Genomic DNA, 25,160 nt, shown 5'->3' with positions numbered 1-25,160 from the left:
CATATACATTAATTTAGTTAATGAAGGAGGTACATGCCTCCCCATTTTACAGATAAGAAAGCTTTAACATAATGAAATAGTGTCCAAGTTGACATAGCTAATTAGTAGAGATGGACTTTCTTTTTTTTTTTTTTTTTTTTTTTTTTTTTTTTTGAGACGGAGTCTCGCTCTGTCGCCCAGGCTGGAGTGCAGTGGCCGGATCTCAGCTCACTGCAAGCTCCGCCTCCCGGGTTCACGCCATTCTCCTGCCTCAGCCTCCGGAGTAGCTGGGACTACAGGCGCCCGCCACCGCGCCCGGCTAGTTTTTTGTATTTTTTTAGTAGAGACGGGGTTCACCATGTTAGCCAGGATGGTCTCGATCTCCTGACCTCGTGATCCGCCCGTCTCGGCCTCCCAAAGTGCTGGGATTACAGGCTTGAGCCACCGCGCCCGGCCGAGATGGACTTTCAACCTAGACAGTTCATCTCCAGAGCTCCTCAGTCTTCACTTTCTCCACTTTCTCTAAAATAGACGATTGTATGAGGTAATAATTGAAGTTTGGTCGTATCTCCTTGAGGATTCGTTATCCTTATTACTAATGCTTTTGTACTGTATAAATGTCAGATCTTCCAAAATAAAAGTTTTTAAAATATAGGGCAATGTGGGGTATCCAAATCATCTCAGTTTGTAACAATGTTTTCTTTTGTTTTTATTCTTGTGTGTGTGTAACAATGACAGAGGTGAACAATGTAATTATATGCTACATGAGCCACAGAAGCATCTCTACACGTGTTTCTACCAATGGCAGATGGTCCACAGCTTTTACCTAGGTTCCGAGGTTATTCTGGGCTATTCTGAATGGTGGTTAAGACTGCACTCCCTGCCATCCTCTCCCCACCAAACAACCTAAGCACAGAGTCAGTAGCCGAAAACTACTAAAGCACTGTAGATCGTGACAAGGGCACTGGGATAAACTGGAAAATAAATAGGCTTTAGAGTCCGTCTTAAATTTTATTCTCATAACAATTCCTAGTCGGTTAAGTCTGTCTCTTCCGCAAAATGAAAACAATGAAGCCTACTTTGCGGGGTTGCGTTTAGAATGAGGAAGGAAAATATGTAAAGGATAAGCCGTGCCTTTTGCAGAGTTACCCTCAATCTGTTCAGTTCCCATCCACCACTCTCCGCCTCCGCAAGGGGATGAATGAAAGCTAATGTTCTTTGCCAAAAAGTAATATATTGTAGAGTTTATTGTCATTTTCTATCAAAAAAAAAAAAAGGTGGGGAGCTGGTGGAGCCCTGCCCCTGTGCCTGGTGCACAGTAGGGAAAATCCACACACGCCTATCCCTCAGTCAGAACAGAACCCGCTTTCTGGGCTCTCTCTGGGATCTCCCAGGCATGTGTTGCAGCAGGGCTCCTGGCGCGGCCAAGCCTCCACGAGCTTCGGAGCCCCGGCCGCGCACGCGCAGTGACGCGCCGGCCACGCAGCCAGCTGTTGTCTGGCCTCCAGTGGGCGGGGCCAATGGCGGAGCAGAGCGTAGGCGCAGCCGGGCGGAGGGCCCACGCCGGCTTAGCCTTCTTGGACAACAGTGGTGACAGTAGTAGCCCAGAGTGCCAGGGAGCCGTTGCTTTTCCTAGTTGCTCTCTTCCAGGCTCCCTCGGTGGTCGGCATGGCCCGTGAGTGTGCAGACTGGGATGGGAAGCTGCGGGGAGCGTCCGGCGTGGGAGTCTAGCGCTGAGGCGCGGCGGGCGGGGGAGGCGGGGTCCGGCTGGAGAATCCCCTTGGGTCCTGCAGGGCGGGAATCCCAGCTTCAGTCCGCAGAGAGAGCTCGCGGGTAGTTCTGGTCCGGCTTCTCAGGCCGGACGGGTGCCTGTCTCTTAGGTGCGAGTTTGTGCGGTAAAGAACAGACCCTGGAGATGTAGACACGGCCGCCCGGGGAGGGTCCTTGTTTGGAGGAGGTTTATAGCTGATAACTTCAAGTCTTAAGGCCTAATGAGGACCGGGAACTCCAGTGAGTCGCCTCCCTGGTTCTTTTGTTTGGCGCTCGCAGCTAATAGTCGAAAAAACAGGAGGCTTTAGAGCCGGTCCTAAATTTGATGCTCGTTTCTACTAGTCCTAGGTATTAGGTCAGACTGTTCTGCAAAATGAGAACAATGAAGCCTACCTTGCAGGGTTGTGGCTAGAATAAGGATGTAAAGGGCCCACATTGCCTTTCGCAGGGTTACCTTCAATCTGTTCAGTCCCCATCCATCCCTCTTCGCCTCTGCATGGGGATAAGGATAACTCTCAAGTGATGGGCTGAACTTGTGATCTCTGTGTCTAGCTTTCTCCTTCCACCCACTCCCCTCAAAAGCCAGAACTTATTTTGGGATACTGGCCCAAGATTCGAGTATCTGTTTTAAAATATCTGGTATTTATAGCTAGTGACCACCTTGATTGGGATGATAATACTCTTAAGTCTTTAAGTGTTTGCCTTTAAGCCACTTCCTTTTTGTCAGATCTGGGAACACCATCAGTCTGTTACTCTGCTGGTTTATCTATTAAAACATAAACTAAAGATGCATTTAAACAAGACCTGTTCATTGGAATTATTAATAATTTTGGAGATGGGAAAAGAGCATGACTGTTTGACTTTGTAGGTGGAAATCAACGAGAACTTGCCCGCCAGAAAAACATGAAGAAAACCCAGGAAATTAGCAAGGGTAAGAGAAAAGAGGATAGCTTGACTGCCTCTCAGAGAAAGCAGAGGTAAGTGGTACTAATTTAATTCTAAAGTCGCTGACGTTGTGATTGAAGCCACATTTTGGGCTAGGTGTGTTTTATCATGCCTGTAATCCCAGCAGTTTGGGAGGACTGCTTGAAGCCAAGAGTTTGAGATCAACTTGGACAACATAACCAGCCCCTGTATCTACAAAATTTTTTTTTTAATTGGCCAGGCATGGTGGCACATGGTTGTGGTCTTGACTACTCCAGAGGCTGAGGCGGGAGAATTGCCTGAGCCCAGGAGGTTAAGGCTGCAGTGAGCTGCGATTGCACCACTGCACTCCAGCCTGGGTGGCAGAGTTAGACCCTGTCTGAAAAAAAAAAAAAAAAAGGCCTCATTTCTGGGGAACAAAAAGCATTTTGTTAAGCCCTCGGTAGAACAGGGCCTAATGATTTGTGCCAGGCAGACTAAAACCACGTGGGGTAGCCATCTCAACCCATAGATAAAGCACGTAAAGCTCTGAAGCTATTATTTTTTTCGCAGAGACTCATGCAGCTCCTCCACAACCATAAGAACTTTATAGGCTGGGTGCAGTGGCTTAAGCCCATAAGCTCAACATTTTGGGAGGCCAAGGTGGGTGAATCACCTGAGATCAGGAATTCGAGACCAGCCTGACCAACATAGTGAAACCCTATCTCTAATAAAAATACAAAATTAGCAGGGTGTAGTGGTGCATGCCTGTAATCCCAGCTACTTGGGAGGCTGAGGCAGAGAATCGCTTGAACCGAGGAGGGGGAGGTTGCAGTGAGTGAAGATCGCGCCATTGCACTCCAGCCTGGGTACTAAGCAGGAAACTCCATCTCAAAAAAAAAAAGCTTTATTCAGCAAAATAACATCTTCCATATCCAAAACACTGTGAGGTGCTAGAGTTACAAGATTTTCAAAGCAGACAGCCTACCCAAACTAGTCTGGATGACAAGTGACTCAATTGTTAATATAATGATAACAGTTCTGAAGAAGATGTAAAAAAGTATATGTATAATAGCTAGCTATGCTGATTTCTGAAGATCCGTTGCACTGGAGAGAATTCATGTACATAGCCTTAATATATGACTATATGTGCCAATGTAAAACTGCTACAGAAATACTTTAGACTGCAGCTTAAGTAAAAAAAGTACATTCATGTTTCTGAAAGAGCTAATCAAAGCTTAATTTTATTCTCAAATCATGTTGTCCATATGGAACTTGGAGGTTAAGTGAGTAAGTGACTGCACGTGCTTCAGTGTGGCTTGTTAGGGGTTCTCAAGCCTGGCTGCACATTAGAATCACCTGGGAAACCTCGACAGCTACTCAAGCCTTGCCTTATGCTCAGTTCTGATTTTTTGTTTTTTAAAAACTTGAAGTACGATAGTTGTACATATTTTGGGGGTACATGTGATATTTTAATACCTGTATGTGGGCTGGGTAGTCCCAGCCACTTGGGAGGCTAAGCCAGGAGAATCACTTGAACCTGGGAGGCGGAGGTTGCAGAGAGCTGAGATCCTGCCACTGCATTCCAGCCTGGGTGACAGAGTGAGACCCTGTCTCAAAACAGCAAGAACTAAAGGAAACTGGCTGGGTGTGGTGGCTCATGCCTGTTATCCCAGCACTTTGGGAGGCCGAAGTGGGCCGATTACCTGAGGTCGGGAGCTCAAGACCAGCCTGACCAACATGGAGAAACCCCGTTTCTACTAAAATCATAAAATTAGCCGGGTGTGGTGGTGAATACCTGTACTGCCAGCTACTTGAGAGGCTGAGACAGGAGAATCACTTGAACCTGGGACGCGGAGGTTGCGGTGAACTGAGATCTTACCATTGCGCTCCAGCCTGGGCAACAAGAGCGAAATTCCATCTCAAAAAAAAAAAAAAAAAAAAAAAAACCTGTATGTGTAATGATCAAATCGGGGTAATTGGGATATCTCTATGCTCAAACATTTATCTTTCGTCCAGTTATGATTTAATTGGTCTGAGGTCGAGCATTAAAAAGCACCCTAGGTAAATTTTATTGTACTTAGGTCATACCTTTTTTTGTTTGTTTGTTTTGAAGACACAGTCTTATTCTGTTGCCTGGGCTGGAGTGCAGTTGTGTGATCTTGGCTCACTGCAACCTCTGCCTCCAGGGCTTAAGCGAATTCTCCTGCGTCAGCAATCCAAGTAGCTGGAATTGCAGGTGCCCACCACCACGCCCGGCTAATTTTTGTATTTTTAGTAGAGACAGGGTTTCACCATGTTGGCCAGGCTGGTCTCAAGCTACTGACCTCAAGTGATCCACCCACCTCAGCCTCCCAAAGTGCTGGGATTACAGGCGTGAGCCCCGCGATGGCCCAGTTATACGTTTTTTTTTTAATTTTTTTTATTTGTTATACTTTAAGTTCTAGGGTACATGTGCACAATGTGCAGGTTTGTTACATAGGTATACATGTGCCATGTTGGTTTGCTGCACGCATCAACTCGTCATTTACATTAGTTATTTCTCCTGGTGCTATCCCTCCTCCAGCCTCCCACCCCACCCAGTTATACCTTAAACTGAACTTAAAACAGCTCCCAGGTGATTCTGATGTGCAGCCACTAGTAAGAATCATTGATTAATGAGATTAAAGACCTTAATTTAAGGCAAAGGTCCTGACACTTTATTTGGTGTTTTTTTTTTTTTTTTTTGGAGATGGAGTCTTACTCTGTGACCCAGACTGGAGTGCAGTGCCGTAGTCTCGCCTCTCTGCAAGCTCTACCTCCCAGGCTCAAGTGACCCTCCCACCTCAGCCTTCTGAGTAGCTGGGACTACAAGGGCACACCACCAATCCCAGATAGTTTTTGTATTTTGGGTAGAAATGGGGTTTGATCATGTTGTCCAGGCAGGTCTTGAACTTCTGGGGTCAAGTGATTTGCCCACCTCAGTCCCCCAAAGTGCTGGAATTACAGATGTGAGCCACCATGCCCGGCCCTAACATTTATTATTAAAGTGATAAGCTTTGCCTTCAATTTCTGTTTACTCACATTAGACTAAAAATGAACATGGTATAAATCAGTGACCCTGCAGTAGTATTTTTATTGGAGAACCTAGTCTAGCTTGGTTCAGAAATTGTCATTGTTGGCCGGGTGCAGTGGCTCACGCCTGTAATCCAAACACTTCAGGAGGCTGAGACGGGTGGATCACCTGATGTCAGGAGTTCGAGACCAGCCTGGCCAACATGGTGAAACCCCGTCTCTACTAAAAATACAAAAATTAACTGGGCATGGTGACAGGCACCTGTAATCCCAGCTACTCAGGAGGCTGAGGCAAGAGAATCACTTGAACCCAGGAGGGGGAGGTTGCAGTGAGCCAAGATCGCGTCATTGCACTCCAGCCTGGGGGACGAGAGCGAGACTTCGTCTCAAAAAAAAGAAAGAAAAAGAAATTGTCATTGTTTACCAAATATGCACTCCTTAAGTTCTGTACTAGATGTTCTATATGCATTATTTATTCATCATAACCCTGAAAAATGGTATTAACACTAATGTGTAGAATAGGAAACTGAGACTCTAAACTTCAGTAACATTACTAAGGTCATACAGTAAGCACAGCAGAGCTTGGTTTCAGATAGGGAAGAAACTGTCGTGGTTGTTTTTCCACTGTACTTCATTTCTTTTTTTTTTTTTTTTTGAGACGGAGTCTCGCTCTGTTGCCCAGGCTGGAGTGCAGTGGCCGGATCTCAGCTCACTGCAAGCTCTGCCTCCCGGGTTTCCGCCATTCTCTCGCCTCAGCCTCCTGGGTAGCTGGGACTACAGGCGCCCGCCATCTCGCCCGGCTAATTTTTTGTATTTTTTTAGTAGAGACGGGGTTTCACCGTGTTAGCCAGGATGGTCTCGATCTCCTGACCTCGTGATCCACCCATCTCGGCCTCCCAAAGTGCTGGGATTACAGGCTTGAGCCACCGCGCCCGGCCCACTGTACTTCATTTCTTTGTAGCTGTGTTTTTTTTTTTTTTTTTGTAGTGAAAGCAAGTTTATTAGGAAAGTAAAGAAATAAAGATTGGCTACTTCATAGGCAGAACAGCCTGTAGCTGTGTTATTTTGCCTTTTCTTTATTTTTATTTATTTTTTTTGAGACTGAGTTTCGCTCTTGTTACCCAGGCGGAGTACAGTGGCGCAATCTCGGCTCACCGCAACTTCCACCTCTTGGGTGCAAGTGATTCTCCTGCCTCAGCCTCCCAATTAGCTGGGATTACAGGTATGTACCACTATGCCCGGCTAATTTTGTATTTTTAGTAGAGATGGGGTTTCTCCATGTTGGTCGGGCTGGTTTCAAACTCCCGACCTCATGTGATCCACCTGCCTCAGCCTCTCAGTGCTGGGATTACAGGCGTGAGCCACAGGCCTATTTTGCCTTTCTTCTATTCCTTTGTTTTTGCTGTTGGCTTTACAGAAATGTCTTACTGTCATGGCTGTAGAAATCAGTTTAGCAGTTCCTCAAAAAGTTAAAACAGGCCAGGCTCAGCAGCTCACGCTTGTAATTCCATCACTTTGGGAGGCCGAGGTGAACAGATCAACTTGAGGCCAGGAGTTCGAGACAAGCCTGGCCAACATGGTGAAACCCTCTCTACTAAAAATACAAAAATTAGCTGGGCGTGGTGGCACATGCCTGTAATCTACTGGGAGGCTGAAACAGGAGAATCACTTGAACCAGGGAGGTGGAGGTTGCAGTGAGCAAAGATTGTGCCACTGCACTGCAGCCTGGGCAACAGAGCAAGACTCTGTCTCAAAAAAATAAATAAATAATTAAAAATTTTGAAATATGAGCTTAGTAAGTCAGAGTTGTGGGACTTTAACCAGAGCTGGTAGAGTGCTTGACACACAGTAGATGTTGAATACATGGCCGTGTAGTCTATTTTTAAAATACAGGTCCATGGACTCATTCATGAATCACCTAACCAAAGTAGTCTGATCATAGTTCACAGTTTATATGGCATGTGTCAGTTTGACCAGAGATGAAAAGGGTTAAGGGCCGGGCACAGTGGCTCACGCCTGTAATCCCAGCACTTTGGGAGGCCGAGGCAGGCGGATCACGAGGTCAGGAGTTCGAGACCAGCCTGGCCAATATGGTGAAACCCCCGTCTCTACTTAAAATACAAAAATTAGGTGTGGTGGCGTGGGCCTCTAGTCCCAGCTACTCAGGAGGCTAAGGCAGAAGAACTGCATCAACCCGGGAAGTGGAGGTTGCAGTGAGCCGAGATCGTGCCACTGCACTCCAGCCTGGGTGACAGAGCGAGACGCCGTCTCAAAAAAAAACAAAACAAAAACAAAAAAAAAGTACCCTGAACATCCAGCTTTTCTTTAGTGTAATCCAGTTTCAGTGACTAGCTTTTGGGCTTTTTTGCTTGTGAGAAACTGAAATCCTTCATAATATCTATGTTCTAGTTATAGATACCAGTTAGGATATCTAGGAGAGTTCATAAAATGCCTCTTCTTTCAAGAAAAAAAATTAGAATGAATTAACTAGTTAACAACCAGGAGTAATAGCTATTATTTCTACATGTAGCTGCCTAATGTCAGACACTTTTATCTATTCATAGTGATTCCTTGTGACAACCTTGATACATATTGCTCGGATTTTGTAAGGGCTTTGAGGTTATTTTCCCAAGGTCATTGTAACAGAGATGGTATTCAGAGTAAGATCTGACTTCGAAGTCTTTCCAGTCTTTGTCTTTCCATTTTGTCTCCAGCCATGAAAATGGAAAGACAAGAATGTTTATATCATCTTTTCAATTGTCTTCTAATACACTGAATGGGTTATGTGTAGTAAACAAGTGAAAATATAAAATTGGTTTTTCTGTAACAACTTATAGACTTTTCCCTCGTTGTAGGGACTCTGAGATCATGCAACAAAAGCAGAAGGCAGCTAATGAGAAGAAGTCTATGCAGACAAGAGAAAAGTGATGACTGGCTATTTGGAAAACCTGGGTGCTACTGCCAACTGGGTGTATCATAAACTCTAAGATCAAGATTTTGTAGAGTGAACAGTCATTACATATGTTATAACTTATCCTTTAAAAACTATTTTAAACTTTACCCTTTCAGCTTGACTTAGTGCGATGTTTTAGAAACAGTCTTCAAAGAATAAAACACTAACCATGCATGTGACATATTGGTGAATATTATTTTTATTATTGAACATTCATATATAATTTATTAGGTAATATCAGATAATAGGATCTCTTATGTAATAAAGAATCTTTGTCATCAGCTTTGTTAACGTAGTTTTTTTTCCTCACAGTTTCTAAGGATAAGGATAAAGTAGATCTTTGAAGTAAACTTTTTTTTTTTGAGACGGAGTCTCGCTCTGCCGCCCAGGCTGGAGTGCTGTGGCCAGATCTCAGCTCACTGCAAGCTCCGCCTCCCGGGTTCACGCCATTCTCCTGCCTCAGCCTCCCGAGTAGCTGGGACTACAGGCGCCCGCCACCTCGCCCAGCTAATTTTTTTGTATTTTTTAGTAGAGACGGGGTTTCACCGTATTAGCCAGGATGGTCTCGATCTCCTGACCTCGTGATCTGCCCGTCTCGGCCTCCCAAAGTGCTGGGATTACAGGCTTGAGCCACCGCGCCCGGCGAAGTAAACTTAAATATATAATAGAAGTTAAGATCCATTTGTATAATTTTGCTCTGAAATCAATTTACAGGACCAGGCATGGTGGCTCATGCCCGTAATCCCAGCACTTTGGGAGGCCAGAGTAGGCGGATCACTTGAGGTCAGGAGTTTGAGACCAGCCTGACCAACATGATGAAACCCTGTCTCTACTAAAAATACAGAAAAAAAATCTACAACCTCCATTTCCATGCCTGGCTAATTTTTTGTAGTTTTAGTAGAGATGGGGTTTCACCATCTTGGCCAGGCTGGTCTCGAACTCCTGATTTCAAGTCATCCACCCACCCAGCCATCAGTCATTTATTTTTGAATGCCTCTTCTGTTAGTAGCATGTGTAAGAAATTGTGTTCCATTTATCAAACTCTAGCCTGTTTTTGAAAATAGGGCTAAAAGGGAACATTGATTTCTGACATTTTCCAAAAACTTAAAAAAATTTTATATAGGCTGGGCACAGTAGCTCACGCCTATAATCCCAGCATTTTGGGAGGCCGAAGCAGGTGGATCACTTGAACTCAGGAGGTTGAGACCAGCCTGTGCAACACAGCAAAACCCCATCTCTATCAAAAAAAAAAGTTAGCTGGGTGTGGTGGTGCACGCCTATAGTCCCAGCTACTTGGGAGGCTAAGGTGGGAGGATCACCTGAGCTCAGAAGGTCAAGGCTGCAGTGAGCCAAGATTTCATCACTGCCTTCCACCCTGGGCGATAGAGTGGGACCCTGTCTCAAAACATACACACACACACACTCTCTCTCTCTCTCAACTTAAAAATACTTGGTCTGTTATTTTTATGAAATTGTCATAGTTATCTCTTAGACCAGAGTTGAGTAAGAACATTTATTATATTGCCTCTTACAACTTTATCAGCTAATGTATTTGCTGTGTAACAATTACATATTGGAATATATTGTCTTTAGAGATGGCCAAGTCATAAAACTGTCACTGAGAAAAGGAGAATGACAATGTGTATCCTCAAATCTACTTCCCTATAAATTCCTGAAAGATAAGAAACTTACTACAGGATTTTTTTTTTTTTTTACAACTTCACTTTTTTTTTCATTTTTGTTTTTTTTTAGGCGGAGTCTCGATCCATCGCCCAGGCTGGAGTGCAGTGGCGCCATCTTGGCTTACCACCAGCTCCGCCTCCCGAGTAGCTAGGACTACAGGTGCCCGCTACTACGCCCGGCTAATTTTTTTTTTTTTTTGTATTTTTAGATTTTTTTTGTTTTTAAGAAGTTCCCTCCCATGACACACGGGAATTATAGGAGCTACAATTCAGGATAAGATTTGAGTGGGGACACAGCCAAACTATATCATCCCCCCAAAAAATTTAGGATTCTTTGCCAAAAGAAGGGAGAATGGATGCTGAGCAGACTAAAATAATAGATTTTAATCCCTCTTATTGAAAGCTAAGACTAAATTTTAAAAATTGTATTTTTTTTTTTTTTTGAGATGGAGTATTGCTCTGTTGCCCAGGCTGGAGTGCAGTGGCGCGATCTCGGCTCACTGCAACCTCCACCTCCCGAATTCAAACAATTCTCCTACCTCAGCCTCCCGGGTAGCTGGGACTACAGGCGCACACCACCACGCCCAGCTAATTTTTGTATTTTTAGTAGAGATGAGGTTTCACCATATTGGTCAGGCTGGTCTTGAACTGACCTCAGGCGATCTCCCCACCTTGGCCTCCCAAAGTACTGGGATTACAGGCATGAGCCACCATGCCCAGCTAATTTTGTGTTTTAAGTAGAGACGGGGTTTCGCCATGTTGGTCAGGCTGGTCTTGAACTCCCGACCTCAGGTGATCCGCCAGCCTTGGCCTCCCAAAGTGCTGGGATTACAGGCATGAGCCACCGTGCCCGGCTATATTTTTAAATATAAAAGTTAGCCAGGCATTGTGGTGGGTGCCTGTAATCTCGGCTACTCTGGAGGCTGAGGCAGGAGAATCACTTGAACTCAGGAGGTTGCAGCGAGCTGAGATCACACCTCTGCACTGCAGCCTGGGTGACAGAACGAGACTCCATCTAAAAAAAGAAAAAAATGTATTTTTAAAAATACATGATATGGCAAATCATGAAGGTGGTAAGTATCTGAAGTGTGAGAAATAATCATGCAGCTTATGCAATTTTTGTCTCTACAAACCTTTCAAATCCTCAAACTGCAATGCTTGCTCATTATAGAAAATCTGGGAAAATACAATAAGTTCTAAATATCCATAAATTCTAAATAGCAGCTCTTTGAAAACTAACTCCTTGGGCATTTATCCCAATGAAATAATAAACAGCCAGCATTTGAAATGTATATTTCAATGACTCGTATATGAATACTATGTTCAGATCACAATAAAGGACATTTCCAGCACCGTCTTAGATAATGCATCCCAACTGATTATCACCATAAATAGTTTTGCCTGTTTTTGAATTTTATGTAAATGGGATCACACGGTATGTGCTGTAGTGAGCCTAGCTTCATTGGCTCAACATTATGTCTGCAAGAATCCTCTATTTTGCTGCTACGCAGCAGTTCAGCCTTTTTCACTGCTGTATAGCATCCTGTTATATGAATATACCATAATTTAGTTACTCTACATTTCATGGATCTTTGAATTGCTCCCACTTTGGGGCTGTTATGAATAATGCTACCATAACATTTTTATATATCTTGTGGTGGTCTTAAACACGCTATCTACTGAGTATATGCTAGGAGTGGAATTGCTGGGTGATAGGGTGTGTGTCTATACACACATATACACACATTTTTTAGTAGGTACCATCAAACAATTGCATTTTTGTTGTTTTTGTTTTAGTTTGTTTTTTTTTTTTTTTTTTTTTTTTGAGACGGAGTCTCGCTGTGTCGCCCAGGCTGGAGTGCAGTGGCGCGATCTCGGCTCACTGCAAGCTCCGCCTCCCGGGTTCCCGCCATTCTCCCGCCTCAGCCTCCGAGTAGCTGGGACTACAGGCGCCCGCCACCGCGCCCGGCTAGTTTTTTGTATTTTTAGTAGAGACGAGGTTTCACCGTGTTAGCCAGGAGGGTCTCGATCTCCTGACCTCGTGATCCACCCGCCTCGGCCTCCCAAAGTGCTGGGATTACAGGCTTGAGCCACCGCGCCCGGCCTTGTTTTAGTTTGTTTTTAATGACCATACCATTTTACCACCATCAATAAATGAAGGTTCCATTGCTCCATACCAGCATTAGGTATTATCAGTCCTTTATCCATATTGGTGGGAGGTAGTGGTATCTCACTGTGGTCTTAATTTACTTCTGTATACTTAATTTAAATACACTCAATTTATATACACACATGTATACTCTCTCAGCCTTCAATAAGCCAGTCTCATTCCCCTGAACTAACCAATGTTAAAAATGGTATACTTCTCTCAGTGCTCATGCAAACATGCATACACACACATACACATAAATAAGGGATGTGGGAATGTATTTGATTCTGAGAGCTGCTGTGACAAATTACCACAAACTTATTGGCTTAAAACAACAGAAATATTTCTGTTCACAGTTCTGGAGGCCAGAAATCTGAGAGCAAGGTGTCAGCTGGGCCACACCTCCCTCTGAAGGCTCCAAGGGAGGATCCTTGCTTTCCTCTTCCAGCTGCTGGTGGCTCCAGGTATTACTTGGCTTATGGCAGTATAACTCCTATCTCTGCCTTTGTCTTTGTGGTCTTCTTTTCTGTCTTCTTCCCTTCTTTTTATGAGGACTTTTGCTATTGGATTTAGGTTCCATTCTAACCTAGGATGATCTTATCTGGAAATCCTTAATTGCATCTATAAAAACTATTTTCTCAAATAGGTCACGTTCATGCATATCAGATGGACAGATGTATCATTTTGGGGTCCGCCATTCAACCCACTACAAGGAGTTTTTTTAAACAAAAATAGGAAACTTAGATGTAACTTAGCACTTTTTTTTTTTTTTGAGACAGAGTCTCGCTCTGTCACCAGGCTGGAGTGCGGTGGTGCGATCTCGGCTCCCTGCAATGTCTGCTTCTGGATTCAAGAGATTCTTCTGCCTCAGCCTCCCTAGTAGCTGGGATTACAGGCATGCACCGCCACACCCAGGTAATTTTTTTTTTTTTTTTGAGACAGACTCTCGCACTGTTACCCAGGCTGGACTGCAGCAGTGGCGTGATCACTGCTCACTGCAACCTCTGCCTTCCGGGTTCAAGTGATTCTCCAGCCTCAGCCTCCCAAGTAGATGGGATTACAGGCACCTGCCACCACGCCCAGCTAATTTCTTTCTTTTTTTTTTTTTTTTTTTGAGACGGAGTCTCGCTCTGTCGCCCAGGCTGGAGTGTAGTGGCCGGATCTCAGCTCATTGCAAGCTCCGCCTCCCGGGTTCACGCCATTCTCCTGCCTCAGCCTCCTGAGTAGCTGGGACTACAGGTGCCCGCCACCTCGCCCGGCTAGTTTTTTGTATTTTTTTAGTAGAGACGGGGTTTCACCGTGTTAGCCAGGATGGTCTCGATCTCCTGACCTCGTGATCCTCCCGTCTTGGCCTCCCAAAGTGCTGGGATTACAGGCTTGAGCCACCGCGCCCGGCCGCTAATTTCTTGTATTTTTAGTAGAGACGGGGTTTCACCATGTTGGCCAGGCTGGTCTCCATCTCCTGACCTCGTGATTCACCCGCCTTGGCCTCCCAAAGTGCTGGGATTACAGGCATGAGCCACAGCCCCCGGCCATAAGTTAGCACTTTAAAAAAGAATAGCCATGTTGGGCCAGGCGAGGTGGCTCATGCCTGTAATCTGAGCACTTTAGGAGACTGAAGTGGGTAGATCCCTTGTGCTCAGGAGTTCAAGAGCAGCCTGGGCAACATGGTGAAGTCCCGTTTTTACTAAAAATACAAAAATTAGCTTAAGGGAGGGGATAGGCCGAGTTCCGGGTGTGAGGGGGCCGCTAGGGAGAGCAGAGCAAGGCGGCCGAAGGCTGGTCAGAGCCCCGATCTTCCAGATTGAGGGCCTTACCCAGAAGCTGGACCCCAAGGAGATGAAACGGAAGATGCACGAGGATATGATCTCCTCCATATGGAACTTTCTCATCTACGCGGCCCTGCTGCGAGTCACTCCATTTATCTTAAAGAAATTGGACAGCATATGAAGATTGGACATCACATGTGAATGCATGATATGAAGAATCTGGTTACAGTTTCTACTGCCCTCTGCAAGTAAATAGGCCCAGAAAGGTGTAAGAGACTCTTTGAATGGACATAAAAATTCTGCTTGTTAAGAACAAGTTTGGCTCTGGTAACTGATCTTAATAGCTAAAACATAAAAATATTTGGGAAGTCTGAAACAAGGCCTCCTGGTCATGGTGTGCCCGTATGCCTATGACAGTTGGCCTCTGTGAATATTGGTATAATTGTAGATAATGTCAAACTCCATTTTCTAGCAAGTATTAATAATTAAAGGAAGTATGTCTGAAATGGCACTGTCTTGTCAGTCATTTCTGTTTACCCTTCTGTCTGGAGTGTATTTATGAAGAGTCCCTTATAAATTATGTTTTACGGACATCAGCACATAACCACAATGACATTTAAGCACAGGATCATTAGTCTACATTTTATTTTATTATTATTATTGTTATTTTTATTCATTTTTTTTTGAGATGGAGTCTTGCTCTGTCACCCAGGCTGGAGTGCAGTGGGGCAGTCTTGGCTCACTGCAAGCTCCGCCAACAGAGTTCCCGCCATTCTCCTGCCTCAGCCTCCTGAGTAGCTGGGACTACAGGCACCCGCCACCATGCCAGGCTAATTTTTTGTATATTTAGTAGAGATGAGGTTTCATCGTGTTAGCGAGGATGGTCTCAATCTCCTGACCTCATGATCCGCCTGCCTCGGCCTCCCAAAGTGCTGGGATTACAGGTGTGAGCCGGGATTACCACGCCCGGCCCATTAGTCTATATTTTAAATAAACATACCAATTAAAAAACAAGCCAAAAACAAAAAGTAGCCAGGTGTGGTGGCACGTGCCTATAGTCCCAGCTACTTGGGAGCTGAGGTGCAAGGATCACTGGAACTCAGGAAGCAAAGGTTGCAGTGACGCAAGATGGTGCCACTGCACTCCAGCCTGGGTGACAGTGAAACCCTGTTTCCACAAAAAGAAAAAAAAAAATAGCCATGCTTATACTTCAGTACTTACAGATTTAACTTTAGTAGAGATGTGCAGTAATTTATTCAATCATTTCCTTACTCCTAGACAATTAGGGTGTTTGCAACTTTTGCCACTACAAACAATTCTGTGAGGTAGATTATCATATTTATTCCCATTTACTGGTGCTTTCATTTCTATAAGAATGGATTTTTTAGAGACTTAGACTCCCACACAATAATATTGGGATGCTTTAAAAAAAAAAAAAAAAGAATGGATTTTTTTTTTCAGCCCAGAGGTCTTTTATTTATTTATTTATTTTAACACCTATTATGCCATGAATTCATAGGGAATAAGGTTCCAGCAGCTCAGGCTCCTTCCCATTGGTTCTCACAAAGTGTGCTTCTCTGGGTGGAGCAGGCTGGCGCTTCAGTTGAACCCAGGTACCTTTCTCTTTGGCTTCTTTCTTTTTCTGATCATTTTCCGTCACGCGTTTCAGGAAGCTGTCTCGGCTCTTAGAGTGCTTAATGTGCTCAATACGCACATTAATTCTCTTGGCAAGAATCTTGCCCTTAACTTGTTTGTTTACCACAATGCCAACAGCATGCTGGGTAATGTAGACTCTCCCAGTTTTGCCATGGTAACCCTTGTGGGGCATTCCTTTTTGAACAGTACCCATTCCCTTGATGTCTACGATATCACCTTTCTTATAGATTTGCATATACGTGGCCAAAGGAACAACTCCATGTTTTCTAAAAGGCCTAGAGAACATATATCGGATGCCTCTCCTCTTTCCCTTTGTGTTCGTCATTTTGACGAATTACTGGAAGATGGCAGTTCCGGCCGAAAGCAAGAATGGATTTTTAAAGATAGAATTCCTAGGAAATAGTTATGTCAATGCCAAATACCATATAGAGACAAATCTCTAAAATTTGGTAAGCAAGAGCTGCAATTCAGGGCATACACACAGACCAGGCTGATCATTGTTATGATCAGGAGAATAAAGGGAAGGTTGGGACTGGGCGCTGTAGCTCACGCCTGTAATCCCAGCACTTTGGGAGGCCAAGACAGGTGGATCACCTGAGGTCAGAAGTTTGAGACCAGCCTGACCAACATGGAGAAACCCCGTCTCTACTAAAAATACAAAATTAGTTGGGAATAGTGGCGCATGCCTGTAATCCCAGCTACTCAGGAGGCTGACACAGGAGAAACGCTTGAACCCAGGAGGTGAAGGTTGCAGTGAGCTGAGATCACCCCATTGCTCTCCAGCCTGGGCAACAAGAACAGAACTCCGTCTCAAAAAAAAAAAAGAAGGTTCAGAGTTTTATGAGAAAGAACAGTGTTACATACTGTTTTGGAAGAAAGCTCAGTCACACTAGAGCTTGTGGGAGCTAGCAAGCTCTGATTGGTGAGTGATGGTGGTAGGTAAAACCAGTCTTAGAGTCATGGCAGTTCATTTCAGCAGCTATTAGGTAAAACTGGTCTTAGGGATACAGAAGGCTGTTTCAGCAGTTGGACTTGTGGAAAATTTAATTCTTGAAGCAGATGCTGTGTATCCCAAATGCTTCTTCCCCCTGGCCCTTCAAGTCTGATTTAGTTGAGTATTTCAAGAATGACCAAATTTATGTAATCAACTTTCACAGGTATACATGTCTTAAACTTTAAACAGATGTTTTGGGTTTTGTTGTTGTTGTTTTTGAGATGGAGTCTCACTCTGTTATCCAAGCTGTAGTGTAGTGGTGTGATCTTTACTCACTGCAACCTCTGCCTCCAGGGTTCAAGTGATTCTCCAGCCTCAGCCTCCTGAATAGCTGGGATTACAGGTGCCTGCCATCACGCCCAGCTAATTTTTGTATTTTTAGTAGAAACGGGGTGGGGTTTCACCATGTTGGCCAGGCTGGTCTCAAACTTCCAACATCAAGTGATCCGCCCCCCCTCAGCCTCCGAAAGTGCTGGGATTACAGGCATGAGCCACTGCGCCAGGCAGTCTTTCCTTCTTCTTCTTTTTTTTTTTTTTAATGACATGGGGTCTTACTTTATTGCTCAGGCTGGTCTCAAACTTCTCGCCTCAAGGAATCCTTCCACCTTGGCCTCCCAATTTGCTGGGATTACAGGCATGAGTCATCATGCCAGACTATAAACAGATATTTTCAATAAGAGGATAAAAGTTCATTTCCCCATACTTTGCTAACATCAAATGTTACTAATTCCTGATAGTTTTGCCAAACAGGGTGGAAAATGGTGTGTTAGTTTTTTTGGGTTTTCTTTTTAATTTTTTTTTCTTTTTTATTCATTGTGACACTATTCACATTTTTTTATTTTTTATTTTTTATTTTTTTGAGACAGGGTCTCCCTGTGTTGCCCATGCTGGTCTTGTACTCCTGGGCTCAAAAGATCCTCCTGCCTCGGCCTCCCAAAGTGCTAGGATTACAGACATGAGCCACCACGCCTGGTTCACAATTTCTTCCTGAAATTTTTTGTTTTTTCAAGATGAAGCCTCACCCTGTCACCCAGGCTGGAGTGCACTGGCACGATCTCGGCTCACTGCAACCTCCGCTTCCCAGGTTCAAGCAATTATTCTGCCTCAGTCTCCCAAGTAGCTAGGATTATAGGCGCTGCAACCACACTCAGCTAATTTTTGTATTTTTAGTAGAGACGGGGTTTAACCATGTTGGCCAGGATGGTTTCCAACTCCTGACCTCAAGTTATCCGCCCACCTCAGCCTCCCAAAGTGCTGGGATTACTGATATGAGCTACCATGCCAGGCCCTGAAATGTTATCTTAGTTTTCAATTTGTAATTCCTTGGCTCTAGAGGTTGGGCATCTTCTCAGATCTCTAGTGGACATTTGGATTTTCTTTTTGGTGAACTGTGCAGTTTTTCTCTCTGCTTTATAATCTTTATTATATGCAATCTTCACATGTAGGTACTACCATTTTTTTTGGTTTTTGAAACAGGGTATTGCTCTGTTGCCCAGGCTGGAGCACGGTGGCAAAAACATGGCTCACTGCAGCCTTTGACCTCCTGGGCTCAAGTAATCCTCCTGCCTCAGCCTCCTGAGTAGCTGGTACTACAAGCCCACACCACCATGCCCAGCTAATTAATTTTTGTAGAGATGGGGCCTCACCATGTTACCCAGGCTGGTCTCCAACTCCTGGGCTCAAATGATCCTCTCTCTCCCACTCAGCCTCTCAAAGTGCTAGGATTACAGGCATAAGCCACCATACTTGGCCCTTTTTTTTTTTTTTTTTTTTTGAGGCAAGAGTGTTGCTCTGTCTCACAGGCTGGTGTGCAGTGGCATGATCTCAGGTCATTGCAACCTCCACCTCCCAGTTTCAAGTGATTTTTGTGCTGCAGCCTCCTTAGTAGCTGAGATTACAGGCATGCACCACCATTCCTGGCTGACTTTCGTATCTTCAGTAGAGATGCGGTGTTGCCATGTTGGCTAGGCTGGTCTCAGACTCCTGACCTCATGTCATCCACCTGCCTCGGACTCCCAAAGTGCTGGGATTACAGGTGTGAGCCACCGCCCCAGCATCATTTACTTTATCATGAGAGAGGTCCAAGAGTCACTGAAGAGAGATTTTTGGTGTGAAAATTACATATGAAAAAAGACTGATTCCAGTACATAAAATTAAATTCAGCATTTACATTAAGTGCCTTCAAATCTGGTAAAATGGTTTCTTTTGGCAGTTTACCTCATTATGTTTTGAGTGATTTGTCTATCATACGAAGTAACTCTTATAGTAACTCAGGCCTGGGCACAGCGGCTCAAGCGGGAGGACTGCTTAAGCAACTGAGTTTGAGACCAGCCTGGACAACATGGGGAGACTCCTTCTCTCCCAAAACATAGCTGGGCATGGCAGCGTACTGCTAAAGGAGACAGAGTTTTTTTTTTGTGGGTGATTAAATGTTCTGGAATTAGATAGCAGTGATGGTTGCACAACCTTGTGAATATACTAAGGTTTCCATTCAATCTACCATTCAATTGTACTCTCTAAAATGATGAATTCTATAGTATGTCAACTATATCTCTAAATAATAAAAATAAAAAGAAACAGCTGGGCACAGTGGCTCATGCCTGTAATCCCAGCACTTTGGGAGGCCAAGGCGGGTGGATCACAAGGTCAGGACGAAACCCCGTCTCTACTGAAAATACAAAAATTATCTGGGCGTGGTGGTGCACTCCTGTAATCGCAGGTACTTGGGAGGCTGAGACAGGAGAATCACTTGAACCCAGGAGGTGGAGGTTGCAGTGAGCCAAGATCGCTCCACTGCACTCCAGCTTGGGCGGCAGAGCGAGACTCCATCTCAAAAACAAAAAATTTAAAAAACAAACAAAAAGAAACCTGGTTCTATATTTTGTTTAAATTTCTTTTTTTAACCATCATGGAATATGTCCATGTAATTTGTTTAAATTTTGATGTCAAATGCAATTGTGAGAATTTTTATGATTGAGAAAAATATAAGCAAGCTTTACAAAAATGCACATTTTTTTGACTTTTTTTTTTTTTTTTTTTTTCTGAGACAGAGTCTCACTCTGTCGCCCAAGCTGGAGTGCAGTGGTGCGATCTCAGCTCACTGCAACCTCCACCTCCCGGGTTCAAACAATTCTCCTGCCTCAGCCTCCTGAGTACCCAGGATTATAGGTGGGTTCCACCATGCCTGGCTAATTTTTGTATTTTTAATAGAGATGGGGTTTCACCATGTTGACCAGGCTGGTCTGAAACTCCTGACCTCAAGTGATCTGTCTGCCTCAGTCTCCCCAAGTGCTGGGATAACAGGCGTGAGCCACCGTGCCCAGCCTTTTTGACTTTTAAATTATCTTGATCCTTTCATAGTTCATAAAGTGTGATAATTGGGTTTTCATGTTGATTTATGAGATGTACCTTTGGCACATTACTCTCCTGACATGAGATTTAAATTTTTTTTTTTTATCTTGTGACAATTTAACTTTTTTGACATATAAAAACTGTATGTATTTATTTGTTTGAGATGGAGTCACACTCTGTCACTCAGCCTGGAGTGCAGTGGCGTAATCTTGGCTCACTGCAACCTCCGCCTCCTGGGTTCAAGTGATTCTCCTGCCTCAGCCTCCCAAGTAGCTGTGATTACAGGCCTGCACCACCACACCTGGCTAATTTTTGTATTTTTAGTAGAAACGGGGTTTCACCATGTTGACCCAGGTTGGTCTCGAACTCCTGACCTCAAGTGATCCACCCACTTTGGCCTCCCAAAGTCCTGGGATTACAGGCATGAGCCACCACACTGGACCCTTAAAAATTGTATCTATTTAAGGTGTACAATTTGATGTTTAGATATACATTGTGAAATGATTACATTCCACATATTACTTCTACCTAGTTACCATTTTTGTACACTTGGCCAACATCATCCCATTCTCCCCTTCCTCCACAGATATTTCTTGTATACTATATAGAAGCCAAGGGTATTTGGGGGGAAGCCCTCAAAGTTCCTTTGATAGACTTTATATATATATATATATATATATATATATATATACACACACTATGTACATGTAAGCCATTTAGCAACTGTAGATGCTTAATAAAGAATACTGGAGGCCGGGTGCAGTGACTCACACCTGTTATCCCAGCACTTTGGGAGGCCGAGGTGGTCAGATTATGAGGTAGGCGTTTAAGACCAGCCTGGCCAACATGGTGAAACCCTGTCTTTACTAAAAATACACCAATTAGCCAGATGTGGTGGCGGGCACCTGTAATCCCAGATACTCGGGAGACTGAGGCAGGAGAATTGCTTGAACCTGGGAGGTGGAGGTTGCAGTGAGCTGAGATCGTGCCACTGCACTCCAGCCTGGGTGACAGAGCAAGACTCTTTGTTAAAAAAAAAAAAAAAAAAAAAAAAAAAAAAACTGGAGGCTGGGCAAGGTGGCTCACACCTGTAATCCCAGCATTTTGGGATGCCAGAGGCAGGCAGAATATCTTGAGCTCAGGAGTTCGAGACCAGCCTGCACAATATGCTGCAAACACTGCCTCTACAAAACATACAAAAACTAGCCGGGCGTGGTGGCGCGCCCCTGTGGTCCTAGGTACTTCGGAGGTTGAGGCGGGAGGATCGCTTGAGCTCGGGAGGTCGAGGCTGCAATGAACCGAGATGGCGCCACTGCACTCTGGTGACAGAGCGGGATTCTGTCTGAAAACAAACAAAAAAGGTTGGAGGGTCAAATGTCTTCTAGTGTTTAAGGATCAGCCTTCCTTCCCGCCCCCATGTTTGTCTTTCCTTGTTTGTCTTTATATAGATCAAGCAGGTTTTAAATTCCTAGTAGGAGCGTACCATTTACTTTTCCAGTGGGCGGGGGTGGGGGGGGCGGGAATACACACACACACACACACACATACACACACTGGAGTTAGAGACCAGCCTAAGCAACATGCCGAAACCCCGTCTCAACTAAATATACAAAAAATAGCTGGGCGTGGTGGCGCACGCCTGTAGTCCTAGCTACTGGGGAGGCTGAGGTGGGAGGATCGCTGGAGCCCAAGAAATCGAGGCTGCAGTGAGCCGAGGTCGCGCCGCTGCACTCCAGCCTGAGTGACAGGGCGAGGCTATGTCTCAAAACAAAAACAAAAAACAAAAAAAAAGAAAGGAAATATATAACACAGTGAAATGAAAGGATTGAGGGAAATTAAAATTACACGCCACAAAGGTGGGAGGGCGATAACAACTCGTACAAAGCGTGCGAAGTTACGTCAAGCGGTCCTCCAGGCCACCGTGCTGTTCCGCTCCCAGAAGCCCCGGTCGGCGGAAGTCGTCACTCGAAGAAGGGAAGGGGCCCCACGCTGCGCACCCGCAACTTTACCATGGCGATGAGCAGCGGCGGCAGTGGTGGCGGCGTCCCGGAGCAGGAGGATTCCGTGCTGTTCCGGCGCGGCACAGGCCAGGTGAGGTCGCGGCCAGCGCAGTCTCCCTACCGGCGCTCGCAGCACCCTTCTTCCGGCCCGACTCTCCTTCCACAGCCGCGGGACGGCATCAAGTCAATCCGCTCACTGGAGTTGTCCGCGTTTTTCTACGTCTTTTCCCACTCCGTTCCCTGCGAACCCCATCCGTAAGCTCCTTCCTCGAGCAGTTTGGGCTCCTTGATGACGTTGAGTGGAGGCCCTGCCGCGACTTGGCAGTAACTTATTTTGTTCACCCGTCTCTGGCTGGTGTCGGGGAGGTGAGGGCATTAGGCCAGGGTGAAGCAGGGAAACCACTTAGGAGTCTGTTAAGATGATCTGGACTTTAGATCAAGATGTTATTAACAGAGTTAAAGTATTTGGATTATGGATATATTTTGAAATCGGAGACAACAGGTTTTTCAGATAGATTCGATAATGGAGGTTATCCTGGATAGTTGAAAAGATACAGTTGCTTTTTACTGAGATAGGAAAGAGCAGATTGCCAGTAGAGCAGATTTCTCAGGCGTTCAGTCTTGGGCATAGCATGGTGGGGGTGAATTTGACTGGAGTGAGTTGGAGAATAGGAGAAGAGAAATCCAAGGCAACATTTGACCAGCCTGGGCAACATAGTGTGACTCCGAGTCCACAAAAATTAAAAACACAAAATTTACACAGGCGTTGTGGTGCGCGCCTGTGGTCCCAGCTACTTAGAAGGTTCAGGTCTTGGAAGGCTCAGGGAGGTGGAGGCTGCAATGAGCTGTGATTGCGCCTCTGGGCGACAGAGCCAGACCCTGTCTTAAAATAAACAAAAACATCGGTAGACATATTTCAAGGAATTTTATTTTAAAAAAAATTTTTTTTTAGAGACAAGGTCACTCCCTGTGGCCCAGGCTGGAGTGCAGTGGCGTGATCCTAGCTCTTTGCAGCATCCATCTCTTGGCCTCAAGCGACCCTCTTGCTTCAGCCTTTGGAGTAGCTGGGACTGAAGGAGTGAGCCACCACGAAATTTTATTATAAATGGAGGGTAGAGAAATTGGGCAATAAATGGAGGGGAAAGTGAGTTAAGAGGAATTGCAATTGTGTGTGTGTGGTTTTGAGAGAGGGGGTCTTGCTCTGTTGCCTAGGCTGCTGGGGTGCCAGTGGCGCAATCATGAATCACTACAGCCTTGGGCTCCTGGGCTCAAGCTATCCTCCCACCTTTGCCTCCCAAAGTGCTGGGATTACTGGTGTGAGCCACTGCACTAAGATGGGAGCAACGTGTTTCAGCATGCTTGTGGATTGATGGGAAAGTAAGAATGGGAAAGTTGATGTTGGAAAGAAGAGAATTGCTAGAGCAATGTCCTAGAGTAGGTAAGACGGGATGGATTTGGCCTTTGTTGGAAACATTAGCGGTGCTTTTGGTGACAGCTATATAGTTACACATCTATGATATGTGAATGGGCAGATAGGATGGCAGGAGATTTTGAAAGTTCTCTTGATTCTTACTGTTCTCTTAGTGAAAGAAGCAAGATTATCAGCTAGGAGCTAGGATGAGAGAGGAAAGAGAAGTTGGGAAGTAGATAGTTCTTTAGAAGAGTGGGCAAGGATTGGACAGGGAAGTTTAGTGGAAATGTTGCTAGGCAACATAAAAGGCCTACTTGAGATTCGTGGTCATGAGTTGAAGGAGACCAGACAGCAAGATTGTGTGTATGAGGGCAGCCACAGAGTAAATGGAGAGTTGAAATTAATACGGTTGTAGTTTTACCACGTGGATATGAAGAAGTGAGGGGGAGAAGGACAAACCAGTTATCTTAACAATTGACCGTGGAATTTATGCTGGCTAAGAAAGGAAATGAGGATATTAAGACCCTAAGAGACAGTTTAAAAAGTGGGAGGATCGGCTGGGCATTGTGGCTCACTCCTGTAATCCCAGCACTTTGCGTGGCCGAGCGGGGCAGATCACAAGGTCAGGAGTTTGAGACCAGCCCGGCCAATATGGTGAACCCCTGTCTCTACTAAAAGTACAAAAATTAGCGGGCGTGGTGGCACATATCTGTAATCCCAGCTACTCGGGAGACCGAGGCAGAAAAACTACTTGAACCTGGGAGGCGGAGGTTGCAGAGAGCCAAGATCATGCCTTTGCACTCCAGCCTGGGCAACAAGAGCAAAACTCCATCTTAAAAAAAAAAAATACAAAAATTAGCTGGGTGTGGTGGCGCATGCCTGTGATCCCAGCTACTTGGGAGGCTGAGGCAGGAGAGTCACTTGAACACGTAAGGCAGTGGTTGCAGTGAGCTGACATCGCGCCACGGCACTCCAGCCTGGGCGACAGAGCAAGACTCCGTCTCGGGGGGAAAAACAAAATTAGCTGGACATGGTGGCAGGTGCCTGTAGTCCCAGCTACTAAGGAGGCTGAGGCAGGAAAATCGCTTGAACCTGGGATGTGGAGGTTGCAGTGAGCTGAGATCACGCCACTGCACTCCAGCCTGGGTGACAGAACGAGACTGTCTCAAAAAAAAAAAAAATGAGAGGATCAATGTATTGCCAGTCCTAGTGAAATGGAATGATTGTCCCCATTAAACCGCTAGTAGGAGTAAGTTGCAGAGCCTAGAAGGTGATGGTTAAGAGAGTGGGATTCTTGAAACTGCATTTATGGAGAGGTTGTGGTTATGGGTTATAATAAATAAATGCTGTTGAAGCGAGTGAGTAGCTGAGATTTGGGGATGTGTCAGTTCATTCTCACACTGCTACAAAGACATACCTGAGACCAGGTATTTATTAAAGATAAGAGGTTTAGTTGGCTCACAGTTCTGCGGCCTGTACAGGCTTCTCT

The 25,160-nt window shown here is 45.0% G+C and overlaps 4 protein-coding genes and 1 pseudogene across 4 annotated transcripts in view; 4 read left to right on the top strand and 1 right to left on the bottom strand.

Annotated features, from left to right (window-relative positions):
* Nucleotides 1-1,443: 1,443 nt before the first annotated feature.
* On the top strand, nucleotides 1,444-8,940 carry SERF1A (small EDRK-rich factor 1A). Its single transcript, XM_033179820.1, has 3 exons — nucleotides 1,444-1,654; nucleotides 2,618-2,726; nucleotides 8,562-8,940. The coding sequence occupies exons 1-3, from the start codon at nucleotides 1,648-1,650 to the stop codon at nucleotides 8,632-8,634; spliced, it is 189 nt and encodes a 62-aa protein (XP_033035711.1). The 5' UTR covers nucleotides 1,444-1,647; the 3' UTR covers nucleotides 8,635-8,940.
* Nucleotides 8,941-14,173: 5,233 nt separating this feature from the next.
* Nucleotides 14,174-14,770, top strand: LOC117065229 (mitochondrial import receptor subunit TOM5 homolog; the record flags this gene model as incomplete). The annotated part of the gene is made up of 1 exon (XM_033179821.1): nucleotides 14,174-14,770. A coding segment is annotated over one exon (267 nt), but the record flags the coding sequence as incomplete, so codon positions are not given.
* A 1,002-nt stretch (nucleotides 14,771-15,772) lies between these two features.
* Nucleotides 15,773-16,255, bottom strand: LOC117065227 (60S ribosomal protein L21-like). The gene has a single exon (XM_033179819.1). The coding sequence runs from the start codon at nucleotides 16,238-16,240 to the stop codon at nucleotides 15,773-15,775; it is 468 nt and encodes a 155-aa protein (XP_033035710.1). The 5' UTR covers nucleotides 16,241-16,255.
* A 4,002-nt stretch (nucleotides 16,256-20,257) lies between these two features.
* On the top strand, nucleotides 20,258-20,341 carry LOC117066300 (annotated as a pseudogene).
* Nucleotides 20,342-22,113: 1,772 nt separating this feature from the next.
* The window catches only part of LOC117065226 (survival motor neuron protein), a 31,641-nt gene continuing 28,594 nt past the window's right edge, over nucleotides 22,114-25,160 (top strand). The window contains exon 1 of the mRNA XM_033179818.1: nucleotides 22,114-22,351. Within this exon, the coding sequence (XP_033035709.1) occupies nucleotides 22,271-22,351 (81 nt within the window). The 5' untranslated portion in view covers nucleotides 22,114-22,270. The remainder of the gene's footprint in view (nucleotides 22,352-25,160) is intronic.

The sequence above is a fragment of the Trachypithecus francoisi genome, unplaced genomic scaffold (assembly GCF_009764315.1).
Source record: "Trachypithecus francoisi isolate TF-2019V2 unplaced genomic scaffold, Tfra_2.0 Lachesis_group2, whole genome shotgun sequence".
NCBI lineage: Eukaryota > Metazoa > Chordata > Mammalia > Primates > Cercopithecidae > Trachypithecus > Trachypithecus francoisi.
This window is presented reverse-complemented; position numbering and strand designations above follow the sequence as displayed.